Here is a 16,134-nt window from a genome sequence, read left to right as displayed (position 1 = left end):
CTGTTAAGCCAATTAGCATTTACCATTTGCGTCCACTGTCAGCAGGCACTGAAGACGAGACAGAGATGCTGATGTCTGGGACGCTCCATCGCCTCCTCCTAGCCGGGATCTGTCTCTGTGTCTATGGAGCCCCCGTCCATCTCCCAACCTTCGTCCCCACGCAGGGGACTCCCTGTGAAGGCCCGTGTGCCAGCTCAGTAACAACTGCTGGGTCAACGCACACTACAGATGTAACAGAACATGTAGAAGGCCTGATATTGAATGTAGGCGCAGGAGGAGGGACTGGCCCACATGGACGACCCGAGGGGACAGATCCAGTGACGCAGACCGAAAATGGGGACAGCCTTGATGGAAGATCTGGGCCGAGTGAGGCTGGTGGAGAGGCATGGAGCCAAAGCAGCGAGGAAAAGCAGATCGGAAGCAAATCTGAGATGGGAGACTCTGAAAGACAAACTGAGGAAGCTTCACTGCTGTCTGTTGATCCAGAGAGTAAAAAGGGGGACTTACCTGTCAACACCGAGCCTTTAAGTCCTACAGGTGGGAGACAGGAGTTGGACATGGAGATGAGTACCCCAAAAGGGACATCGGGCAGATATCCAGCCTCTGCTACAGCGCCACGACAGCGCCACGACCAAAAGACTGACCAAAGTGGAGAGGACACAAAAAAACTGCCTGGATTTGGTGATTCTGTCCAGGACAAAGACTCAGAAATAAGCTTGCCGTCTTCTACAGATCCTCCACATCCCTCCGCCTCCCTTTGGGCCCAGAAACTGAGCTCCCACAGCTCCAACCCTCCCTTGGTATTCGTCACCCCTCGGATCTCCACACCTTTGACAATATGGGGCCGTGATGGAGCCACAATATCACCACTCCCAGACCCCTTTTTACCTGAAATCGGACCGAACCTGATGCCCAGAGAGGATGGCCCAGAGAGCTTATGGACCGAGGCAGCAAGACCCGGAGGAGGTAAGTCAGAAAAGTTAAGACATGCATAATAAATGTTAATAAAAAATGGACATGCATGGATTTTTATTGGGTTGAAACTTTCTCTAATCCCTCGCTGGCCATTAATTCCACAGAATGCCTTCAAAGTGGTGTGAGGTAAATGCTCTGCAGTCATTGTCACCCGGTAATGCTTCCTTCTACCACAAGCCGCATTTTACCAGCCTGCTGGATTTTGCAGGGTTTCAGGGGGCTTCATTAAAAAAGTGTGGCGGAAATGAAAATGATACAGTGGCAGAGATTGCCTTTGATGATTGGCAAAGAAGGCTCTTGCTTTTCCACGCTCCACTTTGAACCCCAGCTGGGACCCGTGGCAGTCTAATTACTTTCTATTCCTGTCTCCAGTCTGAGCAAGAAAAAAAGAAGAAAGAGAGCGCACACAACAGCCAGGAAAAAGCTGGTGGCAGGGTTGTGTTATACAAGTCTTTGGAGGATTCAACTCCCCCCCTCTCTATCTATACACCCCCCTGGCCTCCGCTCTTTCTTTCCCACCCTTCACACTCCCCATCCAGCCTATTGTAAAGAGCCAGGCAGGTTATTACTCAGTGCGTCAGGAGAGGGAAATGGATTAAAGAAGTCTATCTGAGCCAATATGTGTCCATATGGGGACTGTCTGTTTGATGAAGCTTTCTCCCAATTGAAAAGGAAGCTGAAAAAAAAAAAAAACCTCAATTCCCAAAATGGTATTATGTAAAAGGATTGTAGCCCTTATAAGCATTTTTCAGCCTAGTTTGGAAATGCTTTGGACTGAAGGCAATGCAGTATCAGTTTCTCCTGACAGCCCCCTCTGTGCTGCGGCCTCTTATCTGGGAAGAACAATTTTTTTCAGCTAATCCTCTTTTCATTGTATCGTCACTCGGAGACAGTGCAAGTGCTCCTAACGAGGAAGCTGTACGTGCAAAGAAGTACCTGCTACAAAAGGCTGCATTCTGTCATAAATACTAAATGAGCTATATGCTGCATACAGCGGCTGCTTTTCAGTGGAAAAAAACATATATTTCTCATTTTATGTCAGCAGAGTTGTGTACAAAGAAACTTCTCTAAACTTGTTATCATTCATTTGCCTAAGTTTTGTTGCTGAATTGAACTTGACATGATCACAAACACATGTATTTCCCGACTTTTTCCAGGATGTTCCAATCAGTTCTGCCCTCTGGAAATGAAATTCACACATTGACCTTCATTGTGTCTCTGTTCTTGTGTTGACACAAATTGCAGCAGACACTGCGGTCCCGCTGTCTCAAGATGAAGCCATAGAGGCCACCATGTCATCAGAGGCTCTTCCTCTCATCTTTGAGCCTTTTGAGGACGTCACACCAGAGGGGGCGGCGGCAGCAGCAGTGGCAGCAGTCACTGTGGTGCCAGGCGGTGGCGCTCAGCCTCCCGGTGCCATGGCGACCGGAGGACTGCCTCTGTCAGAGGTAGAAGTGGACCAGCTGGTCAGCGTAGAGACCGACAGCGACGGCCCCTCTCAGGCCCCGCCCGCGCTGATACCAGACTGGACATCACCGTGGCACACGTCCGGGGCCGAGCTCCTGGAGCCAATCAGCTCCTCCGGTCCGTCTGTCTCACAGCAGCAGATCGTAGTTGAGCCGGAGGATCGTTCAGAGAAAGGTGAGAGAGGTGATGCACCAGAGTATGTGATGCATCATTCACCAGAGTGAACGATCGGCACTCTGATGACCTACTTTACAGTACTGCTGTTTTTGCAAGATTTAGCCCATTTCACACAAGTCACACACACTTCACGTTACTGCCAAACATTTTCCAACTGATACAATTGTAAGAATCATAATTATTTAAAGTTCTGTATCCTAAACTGCATGAGAAACCACATTTAAAATCCAGTTATAAGGCATTTGAAGTGCCAAATAGATCATGTTGGTGTTGTGCTACATGCACATGCACGACACAATTTTAGCTTAATTTGGATGAAAGCGTTTCCCTTCCAGGCACCCTCTGTTGGAAGTCAGTCAGCGCGGTGCACCAACTGTGTTTGTCTGTTAATGTTTTGTGGTTGGTGCTGGGAAGACATTTCTGGGCTTCAACACAAGCTCTTCAGCACAAGATTCCACATACTCTTTACAATTCTCATGTCTTCCAAGTCTGCTTCTTGTTTGTTGCTGCTTTGAATTATCTGACATCTGCTGCTTTACATCTGACCTTTAATGTTTTAGATCTTCAAACGATGTCAACAACTCCCCTCCGGCTCTTCAACTCAAGAGATTTTTAAAACAGTCGATGCTTTTATCAGCACTACCTCACTCTAAAACTGTGATTCATTTGGCAACGTCTGACTACATGTTCAAAACTACTACCTACCGTCTCTGCAGCGAATACCAATGCCTGCACAGATACTATGAAAGACACACGCATCACAATTAAAGGGGTTTATGACAATTATGGTAATGCATGATTTCTAGTATGTAAGTGCATACTTGTAGATGCATTTGATGAATTGTGTCAGCAAATTTGAAGTCTATGTAAAATGTAGATGAAATGTACAGTAGTACACCTCCTGCCCTACTGCTCATCTTTGTTTTGTATGATTTACGACATGTAGTTGCTGTTCAAACATCAAACCTTGAGGAGGACTCAGCCTCCACTGGCCCCCCCCTCTCATCCTTCCAGTATGCTATGACAACGGTAACCATGGCAACCCATCAGCCGGTGCACAAATCCAGATCAGGGTTAGAGGAGATGGAGTCTGACGGTGAGACGAGTTTTTAAAATCGCCAACTGCAAAACCGTTTCTTTAAGTCTCATTTTCTAAAATGTTAATTTTCAATCGTACATATTGTCCCCTCCATCTTGGCTGTTGAGTAGATTATTTTGCATCATTCTCCACAGAGGACACAGATGAGGATGAGGAGGATGAGAACTCCGAGGAATCGGTGGAAGAAGACAGTGAGGAAGACTTAACAGAAATGCCTAAAACATCCTCGACGCAGCCTCCTTACAGTCTCATCCCTCCACCTCCTGTCTGGGTTCAACGCAACCAGGGACTGAGTATGACAACATGGTTTATAAACCATATATTTTTTATCAGCCTCGGGACATAGCAACATGTATTTAACGCTCATACAATTACTGGATGTTTTCTTAAATACACCAGAATACACAAACCTAAAATCTATGGCTCTTCTCTTCCAGTGCGTAGCTGGGTAGAGCTGATCAGAGAAAAGGTAAGACTGCCCCCTGCTGTTCATAAAAAGTATTGGTTGTCCATCAAAAATTTAAATTCCTTCACCAAGCATAAATAGCATAAGGCAATCGCATAAATGAGCTGCGCTGTTACAATGGTGGAAATGTATTTCATTGTCATAAATGTGGGTATTGTAGTTCATTATGACCACATTCACAAATGTGTATTAATCTGCAGCTAGAAGACATCCATAACAAATGAACCATGTAGTCGTGTCGAAGGAACAGTTGCCAAGAACGAAAATGTCCAGCTGTTCAAGAAATGAACGCATCTTATTTTAAAAAGTATATATACTACAGTTGTGCATAACCTGTTTTAACATCTTAGTTGCAAATGGTTAGTACATAAGGGTGAGAGCACTGGCAGATGGACATAACTTGTTCTTTTCCTGAATTATGTGGACAAAAATATTGGATTATGCCAGTTATATTCATTAAAGTAATTTCCCTTAATCCAGGCAAATTAACTGACTTTTTAAAAATTATAATTTGGGTATAAGAGACCTAATGTGGATTTGCCGGGGTTAGACGTGCTCACAATTCTTTGACCTCCGTGTCTTCCCCCTCGGCAGGCGGGTTATGTGTCTGGGATGTTGGCCCCTGTGGGCATCGGCATCACGGGGGCCCTACTAATCGTCGGCGCCCTCTACAGCATCCGGATGATTCACCGCAAGAGGAGGAACAGCTTCAAACACCAGAGGAGGAAGGTCAGGCAGACAGAGGTCAATACATTAATTACTTACTCTCGCATATTTCGCTTATTATTGTGGACCAGTCACCGTGTATCCAACTCACCGTGGGTCTGAAATGCATTAAGTTCAACATTAAGTTTACTTTTTTTTTCTCCCCAGCAACCCCGAGAGCCCAGCACCAGCCGTCAGGACCAAGCCATGCTACTGGCCGACAGCTCCGAGGATGAATTCTGATGAGGGCCCTCTGGGCTCCTTTTGTTGGTGACCAAAGGCCGATGCTCCTGTGACGGACGCTTGGCGAACACCCCCATCGCTACGACTACAGCATCTCCAATCACCCTGGGCTGTTTGGGTATGACTCATCTGATCCACAGAATGCGACCGAGTATAGGGCACAATTTGCACGGGCCGTCCCTCCCCCTCTCTTTCCAAAAGTACCAATGTGAGCACTTTTCTCAATGTTGTCAGGTGGTGTTGACTCGAAAGGCTTGGCAGGGCTGGTGTGCTGCACTTTGACAATAAAAATAATACTGCTGCTCATAAAAACTAAATGTATTAGCAGAGGGGTGTTGACAGGATGAAGGTGTTGCTGGTAAACTGAGGTTTTTGTAGCTTTGTTGAGTGGAGGGGCAAAGTGAGAACCAGCTAGTTTACCGTCAAGAAAAAAAAAAAAAAAAAAGGGCTGTAGAAGAGTTACATTACATAAACAATGTAAATATATGTACCGTATGAACCTGACTTGGGGTCAGTTGTGTCAGTGTAAATATAGTCATATTTCTTGCTAAACAACTAGAATATGTAAAGGAATGATTTTGGGAAATGTGATTATTTGTTGTTTTTGCTGGGAGTTGGATTAGGAGGTTCCTACCTTTGCCTGTCAGATGGAGTTGGCAGCCTCCCTGGTTCTGTCCACAGGTACCAAAATCTGCCTTTCAGCAATTCTAAAAACACTTTATATTTTGTTAATTCAGTCCAAAAAAACAAAGTTTAAAAAGGAGTCAAACTACTAGGAAGTGACTTTCTGGAGTCTCTTACTACTACTAACTGCAAAACAAGCAAGATGTAACATGCTAATTATTACCTTGATAAAGGTGCTGGTATGCTAGTTTTGTTACTGCAGAACAGAAGAAGACAAGCTGTCCTGTACCCAGTCTTCATACTAATCTTAGCAAAGTCTGCCCTGGCTGTAATGAGGAGAGTATCTAGGTTACCAGTATCCTCTATGTTCCCAAGGTCCTAAGTTCCCAGGGATCCAAGTTTGATCTTATATTACCAAAGTCCTATCCAAGAGTCCTAATTTTCTTAGATCCTATGTCCCCAGGGACCTTTTCTGGGTCCTAAATTTCCAAAGTCAAATCCTAAATTTGGAAAGTCCTATATTCCCTGGTTTCCATGTTCTACGGGTCCTATGTTCCCTGGATATTATTTCTTTTCCCAAGATCCTACGTTTCCAAGGTCCTAAGTTCCGAAGGTCCTTTGTTTTCAGGGTCCTACGTCCTCATGGTTCTATCTTCACTGGGTTTTATGTTCAGCTGTACAACCCTAACCTCAAACGGCCCACGTCATATTCAGTAAATACAGAGCTGGGAAACATCTTTTTCAGATTCACTGAAATATAAGACCCTGGGACCATTGAAATAACTCCCTATAATGTTGGCTTCAAATTTAAAAGACAGATATGAGAGTGGTATTAAACTTCTCTTCCAACTCTTGGTCGGAAAATGAATCCGTTTTTTTTTTTTTTTTTCTTCCCAAAATGCTCCACTATTCCTTGCAGTAAGATTTCCACACTCTTTAGAAACCGTTACATGCAACTCATTTGAATTAATGCTTGGTTTAAATGTGAAACTCGTGGAAATGCAAACGTTTTATTCAAAGTCATTTGTTCATAGAAGTTACTGTGAGAAGCACATACAAAATACCATCATTCTAGAAAAGTGCGTAGCATAAAATAGATTTTGATGTACAATATAACTCTGATGTGAACTCATTGCCTCTTGCAAAATGTTCTTGTTTTGTGAGTGCATGACCATGACTAAGTCGATTCATACACTGGCTGGTGCACAGGCTTCTTTCTAATGAAAGAAGAGTTTCTGTTGGCTGGAAAAGCACAAACAGTGAAGACAATGAAGCAGAGGTTCATATTCTCACAAGTCAAACTTTTTTGGGGTTAAAACTTGCTCAGTTATTTTCTGTGTGCTAATCTGCTTCTGACAAGGGCAGATAAAGGAGAAATTTTTCCTCAACACTTTTTGGCCCAAACGTCACATTGCTCAGATGATGGGAGTTGTACTCCGATTACGTTTTTACCTTTTTTGAGAGATAATTAAAGGAATCGTTTGATAAGAAACTTCTCTGTTGTGGTCCAGACAGAAAAGAGGCAAGAAGTATTTCTGGTCATTTGAGCCATATTTGTAACACCAATGTTACATCAAGGTGTCTTTTGTTTTTAAGAAAACATCTGTTCTGTATATCATGAGCCATCTGACATGCTTAATGTACAACTGCCTGTTTATATGCAATAATACTGTTTTAGGGTAAGTGTGATGTAAAATAGTGGACACTTTTGTCTCTTAATGGGAGATATGAAACAGGTTGTGATCAAATAAACAATTCTTTTAGATGTCTGATTGAGACTCTTTCTTAAAACACAGCTTAAAAGGTGACGTATGCTTTTGAGAACCACTCCAGACAGCAGACAAGATAACCCAGTTTTACAGCATTAAAAAAATCAAATAATTTATTTCTGTGTTCTTTTTTCCACATTAAATAAAAGCTATCGGACATTTCCAGATCAAAATCAAGAGAGGGGGACAGGGAAGAGGAACAGAGGGAAACAGACATGCAAAAAACCCTTTTGCACACTTTATGGATGGCGGTGGAGGCGGTGCTGGCCGCCCCAGAAAGACTGCAGGAAGCCCCTGTGTGTTAGTTGGTTGTGTTGTGGGGACCACAGCGCTTTGTGTAGGACTGCCAATACAAATGTTAAATATCTGACCGACTAAGTGGTTTCTGAGGGAGGAAATTTATAGTCGTAAATGTAGGATGGCAGACGGTCGGGATAGCACGGCGGGTGTCCAGAATGAGGAAATAAACTACTTCTGACATCTGTGAACACTGAACTGGCATGTCAAGTCAAAACTGATTCCAAAGCGTCAGAGAAAACTGGGTATGCAACGCCACAAGCCATGGCTACAAACCGATAGATGACGAAGCCCTTCAGTCTGTGATCATGGTCGAAACGGAGCCACGGTGGCAGGCTGTAATGCCCGTATGGAACTACCAGAGTTTCACATGTTTGAGACAAAAAAAAAAAAATGATGATAACAGACCCATTTCCTTCAAAGTCTACAAAGTCTCTTACTGACGACTGGTTTGAGAGAACGAGACAGGTTTCCTTTGCTAAGGTGTCCCGTATTTTGTCATTTCACCAGCCGTCAGAGTGTAAAAGAAGAACGGCCCGATCGGTGTCAGAACACAGAAGAAGCGGGGAACAATATGTCCGACACAGGGACAGAAGATTTGAATCCTCCGGAGAGAACCAGGAGGAGTTCGAACAGGGTAATAGTAAAATTCTGAACAGTGTCTGATGAGCAGCAAAGATAAAGAATTGGTAGATTGTTTTTCGTATGCTCATCATTTTCACCACACCTCTGGATGGGCTAAAGTTGCACAGAAATTCAAAATAAAAATCTAATCTGACAAAACAACCCAAGTCGCCCCCAAAACCCAAAACAACACTCGTATACAAATCTGAAAAAAAGAAGGAAATATAAGTAATCTGATCCATTGTTCCAAAAGCACACAGACTCAAACGTACAGACTGTTATGTGGGTGGCAACTCTGTAAACATCTCTCCCTTCCAGTGCTTGGCTCCAGGGATGTGATACCTTGGTGCTTTAAGGGGAAATAAACCCAAACCATGAGCATGGTCCTGTAGTGTCACTCATAGAGGTTACACCTCATCCATCCTGAAAACCATCCGACCTTCTGACTACCGTGAATGTTTGCTGGAGACGTCTCGATTGTTTCGTTGTCAATATTTGTAGCGTATTTTACACTTCTTTTTTTTTTTTTTATCGTAGTGCCACATGCGAGTGTCTCGCAGTGCTTTCTACTTTCAATACTGTAGACCGAAGCACGCAGATGCCCAATTGCATAATTTGAGCCGCTACAAAGATAAAATCTTTAAATTTGCATTTACAACTTGCGATATAGGTTGTTTGAAAACTCAAAAGCCGATTTAGGGTTTATTCTCCCTTTAAAGGACCAGCGTGTAGGATTTTTGGGGATCGACTGGCAAAGATAGTACACAATATCCATAATTGGGTCCTCTTCCATGAAGCCCACCATCTCTCTACGTCAGCCCAGAAGGGACAAACCAAACACTGGCTTTACCGAGGACCTTTCATGTCACGGTAGATTCTCCTACACACTCTGAAGAGGAGGACTGAGGCGAGGGGTGTTCAGTTGTTCGCAATCTGCAGCGTCACTGGCACTAAATCCTACACACGGCTCCTTTAACTCGCACTCCGTATCTTTCTCCAGCCTTCGTCACAACATCGAGCACCAACTTAAATCCTGAAAACCAAACGTGTGCTGTTGTTCCTTCCTATAACTAACGAGTCCTGTTGTCGTCATTAGGCCAAAACAAAATACAGCAGCGTAAAGGCTCTGATTTTTCCTCTGAAAGTAGAGAAATAAAAGTCTAGCAGAACGGATCCACACCTTTGTCAAAATAGCAGGACACATACACACACACACACATTCACATTCACACGTACACAAACACACTGCAGCAATTTCCATAGAAGTGCATCTCACCTTTGTTCATTTTACTGTTAAGAAAAATCAAAAGTGGCTGAAGCAAACTCTTTGCCAGTTAGTGTGTATTGGAACGTCCCGGTGAAGCCGTGTGCGCTCCGGGATGAAGATCTCAAAACGTTAGCGAGGTTGGTTGTGCATCGAGTTCGGGCACCTGGGAAGTGCAACGTGGGCTCAGCCGCTGACGCAAGCAGCATGAGGTTATACAGGTGTATAGTCGACAAATCAAAATAAAACTGAAAGCAAACAAAAGAATAAAATATCATCTGCTAAGAATACTTATCTATTTTCCTTTTTTTTTTTTTTTTTTTTTTTTTTTTTATCAAGGAGATAAACACACACACAGCATACTCAAACAGGAATCCAGCATATGTAACACTTTGCCTCGATCTGGCACCGAGGCAGACCAGAAGACTGCGGAGAGCATCGCCTGTTTGCAGGCGGGTCGCTGCCGTCCTGGCTGTTAGTGCTGATGGATTGAGTGGCACTTGCAATGAGGAGAATCAGATGAATAACTAGTAAACAGAGATGGCGAGGAGATATTTGACCATCATTGGCAAAGAGTCTCTTTGAGAGACACCGCTTTCTCCTTTTTGGGAATTTTGCAGAGGCTGGCAGTACATTTGGGAAAAAACTAGTTCTGATCTGCAAAAACTATGAGAAAATTCGGGATTTGATGACGAGAAGATTTAGTGAAAGACACTGACGCGAAATAGTGGTCGATCGACAAGTTGGGCAAAGTTTGAGGTGCTAATGGAGTGATTTGTTTTCGATCAACTGCGCTGCATCGACATGCTTACACCGAACAGTGGAAGGGGCTCGGAGGGTTTGCCTCAGATGGGGTTAATCGACACACTCGTATTCCCACACTCACGTTGAATTAAAATGCATGCATATCTTTACAGGCTTCAGTCCCGGAGGCCGAGGCAGGTGATGGAGGCAGCAGCAGGGAGGTGCTGCGCCCACTGGACAGGATGGGAAAACAAAAACATAGTACACACAAAATTCCACCCGAGCATGCGCTCACACAGTCACACAAACACTTTCACTTGCTCACAGTGAAACCAACCGCACGCACTAAAAAAAAAAAAAAAAAAAAAAAACACGGCCACTTGCTCTCCAAAAAAAACAAACACACGAGGCGGTACGAACACGCAGTCATACAATAGCCCACCCACCCACCACTCCACTCCCCCACCCCACACCTAACTTACAAGGTTAAAAAAGAAACACAAAAATAAACTCCACAAATATTTTCTTCCCAGTCTGTGTTTGCCGCCCCGCTTCCTTGTTTCGACGTTGTGTTGTTTACGTTAAGTCCGCTTTGTCCCGTGTTCTGCAGGATGATTTGGTTGTGGCGCCTTGTCCTCTTGGGTTCGGATGCACGTCCTCACCTGAGCTGCCTCAGCACCTAACATCCCGGTCGATGAGGCGTCCAAGCTTCAAGGTAAAAATGTCATCTAGTCCCCAGTCTAGGTCATCCCAGAGACCACCCTCCACATCACAGGACGTATCAGGGGCCCCTTCATGAAAAACATCGGGTGGGATTTCTGCCTAAACAAAAGTTGTTCAGAGGTCAAGGATAAAAGGAGGGTGTTCGTGTGTCTATGCATACCTATGTGCATACTCCTTACGTTTGTACACAGGCGTACGTGTGAGTGTGTGTGAGTGTATTTGTGTGTGTGTGTGTGTGCGTGGATACCGTGTATGTGTGAGTATAAGAGCGAAATGACCAGGGCTGAGGCTGTCAAGCTGATAAGTGTTCGAGGTGAACAGCACCTGCTGTCCCGTCCTCCCCCCCGTCCCCTCTGCGTTCCTCTAGCGGAGCCACAGTTTGAGCCGCAGCGCGTCCACTCCATTCAGGTAGTATCTGAACAGCCGCTTGTCTCTGACAAAACCCAAGTTCTCGTACAGCTTCAGGGCTGATTTGTTGGTGATCTCGGTCTCCAATACGACCTGCGGACACACAGACGGACGGATCAGTGAGCAGACTGATGTTTGGAAAGAGCCTGTATTTGTATTGGACTGTTTCTGAAGCCAAACAGTGGTGCTGCACGCGTTACCCAAATAAAGGAAATTGTCAACATCATGTAATATTCATCACAGCTGGTTAAATACAGTGATAGCTGCTATTTATGCTGGAAACTTGAGCATTAGCAACTGTAAAGAAAAAAAAAAAAAAAAAAGCTCATTTCTACAAACCTGAACCTGCCTTCGTTAGCATACTGCTCACGAACACCTCCGAGAGTTGCTTCTGTTGGTTTGGCAAAGCCAGCAAATTACCTCGAGGGCATGAACACTTTCTGAAGCGTTCACATGTTTCTACAACAATCTCGTCCTGTCCCAGCTGCTGCAATTATCCTGCCTCAGATCCTTGATTCATCACAAGAACCTTCAGTGACGTGTTTTTATACATTTGAAATAAATGTGTTTTTTTTGTAGTAATGCAGCTGCAAGAAGGGATTTTTTTTTTTTGGTTATGTTTTCTCTTGGTAATTTCAGGTAATGTCTTATAGTTAAATCCGAGGAGCTTGTTGTGAAGGACTGCATTTATAAGAAAAGCTATTGGTATGTAAGATATGATCAAATATCATTTGACTTAATACCTTGATATGGCTATTGTGATTATAATGTAGGGAAGACTATTGTTGCTTTCTCAAAATACTTGCACAATGATATTTTTGATGAATCAACATCCGTAACGTGTATAATAGGTAAATAAAAATAATAGAGCAGCTAGAACAGTCAGATAAGTTCAGGAAATGCCATAACTTTACTAATGCAGCCCATAAAACCAGGGAACATCGTTGGCAGTCAAGTGTTAATAAAACCACTTCCAAGACACAAGTTATGTCTTCTTGGAAGCTACACAAAAAAATGCTGATAGAGAACCAAAGCTGAAACCTTCATGCAGTTACAAAGTGTGTTTGCAGTCGATTGATTGTCATCTATTTTTCTTGGTTTTTTTTTTCAGATAAATGACAATAAAATACATTCCTATAAAAACATGAACTTTGAAGGGATTTTTATTTTTAATATCGACTCTTATTTTCCGCCTGTAACATCCGCTCTCTCTAGTGATTTTACATTATTTTAAAATCTGTGTAGGAAGCAGAGTGAATATGAGGCTATTCAGAGAGAAGCGGAGCAAATAAAATAGTGTGGGGCTGAGGAGAAAACACTGAAAGGCCCAGGAGGGCTGACAATCAAACCAAGGTCACTGGTGAACTTCAGTAAAGGACAGCACGGGAACTTGAAATAAAACAGATTTTTTTTTTCTTTTTCTTTCCATGTGGTTTCTTTCGGTTTCCCTTTAGTTCACACTCAAACACATCCACAGCAACAAAGAGCCAAATGCCTACGGAACAACACAAGTATATTCTACTCATTTTCAATGTGATGTCATTTGATGTATTATGCATATTTAACACTGAGACCGAAGACGCTGGCAGACAGCTTGTACACGTGTGCCAATGTGAGGCATAAACTCTGTGCATGGTTGCACAAATACAGTAAAAGCCTTTGATCAAACCTAAAAAAAATATATATATATTATTCAAATATGGTTTAAAAAGGATGACGTGAGCTGATTGAGTCGACCCCCAGTAGTAAAGGGTCAATCAAACTTACCTCGTCACAGTCGCCCTCCACCATGGCATAGATGGCCTTTTTCACCAGATTAGTACCTGAAGCAGAAGAGTCCCGGTCAACCGAAAAAGTGAGTGGCTCCAGATGAGAAAATAAAACTTTTACGAGTATAACATTTGTGTTCTTTCCATTTCCTGACTCAGTGCCTGATAGTATGAATAATGCTACCTTAGGTTTAGGTACAGCATTACGCATCAGCTCAGATTTGATCACTTATCTAAATGGCCTATTTGCATAAAGATATTTGATTGTCAAATACGGCACGAAAGAAAGTGTTGCCCAACTCCGTCTAGACGCTTTATTTTGAAAGGGCAGACTTTCTGAACACTCTGTGATCTCACCGATGCTTTTCCTTCTGTGTTTCGAGTCCACGGCCAGCATGGCGATGTAGCCACGCCGAAACATCTTCTTGTGCATGTCGAGCTTGCATACAATGGCTCCGACACACTCCTGCTCCACCATGGCCTGTGACACACACACGCACACACACACACACACACACACACACACACACACACACACACACACACACACACACACAGACACACACACACACACACACACTGTTGAGTCCTCTTTGAGTGTCTGCAGAAAGCCTAACAACGGTTTCTCTGAAGTTCCTGACAACCTGCCAGTTCTTCTGGCTCCCTGAAATGACCTCTGACCTTTATTTCATCACACTTCCTCTTATGTCACACGCCGCGTTCCAGTCAAACTGGAACCGGGAAGTTTACGACCTTGAGGCCCAGATGATAAACAAAGAAAAAGGCAGTGTTTTTCAAGATAGAAATCCCTAACTGGTCACAGCAGGTGTAAGAGGAAACACCAACGTAAAGCACTCTGCACTGACAACTTCACGTGATCTTACACACACACACACACACACACACACACACACACACACACACACACACACACACACACGCACACGAGGTAAAAGCGACGTTGTTGTGTCAGTTCCATGTTTTCTGGCTTGACCGTTTCTAATACATACTTATAATCACAAAACTAACCAGGACAAAGGGTTTCTGACAGTCAAGTGGATGTCGCAGCGAGGCAACCACTAAAATACAAACCCGTGAACTGGTACTGCCAGTGAGACTTTAACATGTACGTGTTTGGGTTGCGTGTGTTCATCTTCAGTATCAGCACTGTGACTGCCTTTAGGACACACTGACAGGTGATGAAAAGCAACGCAGTCACAGTCACGCCCAGCCCAACCAAAATGAAAGGCAACTCGAGGTAACCAGTCCTCAGCCAGGAGGGGGGGGGGGATCAACCCCAGTGGTTGTGACTTGGTGAACTCGGTTACAGAGAGGTTATCGGTCATTTCTTCAGGTTTCAGTCGTATACTCACCAGAAAGCAGAGCTGCGGCCAGTTGTGGATGAAGTACCTGTATGTGTAAATTGAATAAGGCTCAGACAAGTCCTTGGTGATCAGTCTCATGATCCACGGCATCTGCAGCTCGGACTCGTAGCGGACATAGCGGATGCCGTGGCTCTCCTCCTCCTCCGCCCGGCCGGGAGAGCCGCTCAGGTCGAGTCGGGCCAGCTCCGCGGCCGGCGGCTGCTGCTGCTGCTGCAGGTCGCCGCGGCTCTCCTCTCCGCCGGGCCCGGCAGCGTCCGGCGGCTGGTCGCTCGGCGGTCTCGGCGGCTGCGGGTAGTCGTTTTTCCCTTCGTGGGCCGCCTCAGTTCTTGTGAAACCCGGCACCCCGTTCATGCTATTGTTAACGAGGGGAGAGTGACGGCCGTTTTTGGTGAAGGGGCTGTGGCCTTCGTGTTGGCGGTGCTCACTATTGTTTCTAGCGGCTGGAGCCCCCTCAGTGCTGCAGTCACAGTTGTCCGCGGACGACCTCGGACTGTCAGACCGGCTTCCCGCGTGCTGGTGGCCGTCAGGGTCGTCCGAAGGGCTGGCCAAGCCGTTTAGCTGCTGCTGCTCTCGGGCTTGCATTTTGAGGTGCAGCGCCGCCGGACTAGCTCGCGCTAGCATATTTTTCTGCTTATTCTTGACCGACCTTTTCACGTCGCTTACCGGCTGCGTATCCTGCCCTGTACCGGCGGGTATGCGGTCCTCCCCGCGGCAAGCCGGCTCTCCGTATTCGACCGCCGGCTCCACGCTCCCGGCCCCGGGGAAAGGAGGAATTTCAGCCGGGGATGAGGGCAGTGCGCTACTAGGCCCAGGCGGCACTGTGGCCATCCCACTGCATTAAGGTGGAGATTCACGCTTGAAAAACGGTGAACGCAATTTCATCCACGAGGCGAAAAGATATACAAACAATAAACAAGTTAGTTCACCGAATATCGCATAAATCCGAGGATTGTTGAGGCGATATCGTATCCGCTGGCGACGTTTGTCGCTGCTTTCTCCTCGATTTCCCTGCTGCCGCAAAGTGCCGCCGCAGCAAACGCCATTGCAACAGCAGTCAGGGACGTTTTACGACAGTAGTTTAACGCATGACAGTTGCAGTTTTTTTTTTTTTTTTTTTTTTTTTCACATACCAGTCCCAATTTCTGCTTTTTTTATACCATTGAAATAAAGGAAATTTCTCCCTATTCAGTCGTTTTATTTCTGTTGGCTTTTATTGCTATTTTCTTTCTTTTGCAGCAACAGAATTAACAAATCACATTTAAAGCTTTTAAACCAGTCAGACATAGACTAATTATAAAATGACTACAAACAGGAAATTGTATTATATTTCTAAACAATGAAGGAGTCAAAGGTGAGGAAGGAAGTCGTTGGACTGAGAGGTTCATTGCCCTCAAA

The 16,134-nt window shown here is 44.7% G+C and overlaps 2 protein-coding genes across 4 annotated transcripts; one reads left to right on the top strand and one right to left on the bottom strand.

The window, feature by feature from the left end:
• Nucleotides 1-65: 65 nt before the first annotated feature.
• Nucleotides 66-7,528, top strand: LOC138631348 (armadillo-like helical domain-containing protein 4). 2 transcript variants are annotated; one of them, XM_069716209.1, is made up of 7 exons: nt 66-966; nt 2,224-2,616; nt 3,566-3,715; nt 3,853-4,011; nt 4,156-4,187; nt 4,779-4,928; nt 5,058-7,528. In XM_069716209.1, exons 1-7 carry the CDS (start codon nt 66-68, stop codon nt 5,130-5,132), a joined length of 1,860 nt encoding a protein of 619 aa, XP_069572310.1. In that variant the 3' UTR covers nt 5,133-7,528. The 2 variants fall into 2 exon arrangements, with proteins under 2 accessions (XP_069572310.1, XP_069572309.1); XM_069716208.1 differs by having other exon boundaries at nt 2,221-2,616.
• Nucleotides 7,529-10,927: 3,399 nt separating this feature from the next.
• Nucleotides 10,928-15,795, bottom strand: naa30 (N-alpha-acetyltransferase 30, NatC catalytic subunit). Of its 2 annotated transcripts, XM_069716205.1 has the most exons (4): nt 14,728-15,790; nt 13,712-13,835; nt 13,353-13,408; nt 10,928-11,678 (listed from the first exon to the last, which is right to left on the bottom strand). In XM_069716205.1, exons 1-4 carry the CDS (start codon nt 15,565-15,567, stop codon nt 11,541-11,543), a joined length of 1,158 nt encoding a protein of 385 aa, XP_069572306.1. In that variant the 5' UTR covers nt 15,568-15,790; the 3' UTR covers nt 10,928-11,540. The 2 variants fall into 2 exon arrangements, with proteins under 2 accessions (XP_069572306.1, XP_069572307.1); XM_069716206.1 differs by lacking the exons at nt 13,353-13,408; nt 13,712-13,835 and having other exon boundaries at nt 14,728-15,795.
• Between the last annotated feature and the right edge of the window lie 339 nt (nt 15,796-16,134).

This window comes from Brachyistius frenatus, unplaced genomic scaffold (assembly GCF_029030835.1).
Source record: "Brachyistius frenatus isolate BFR_SWC_R1_liver_20210118 unplaced genomic scaffold, ASM2903083v1 Contig_153, whole genome shotgun sequence".
Lineage (NCBI taxonomy): Eukaryota > Metazoa > Chordata > Actinopteri > Embiotocidae > Brachyistius > Brachyistius frenatus.
The sequence above is the reverse complement of the archived record's forward strand: the minus strand, read 5'-3'. Positions and strand labels throughout refer to the sequence as shown.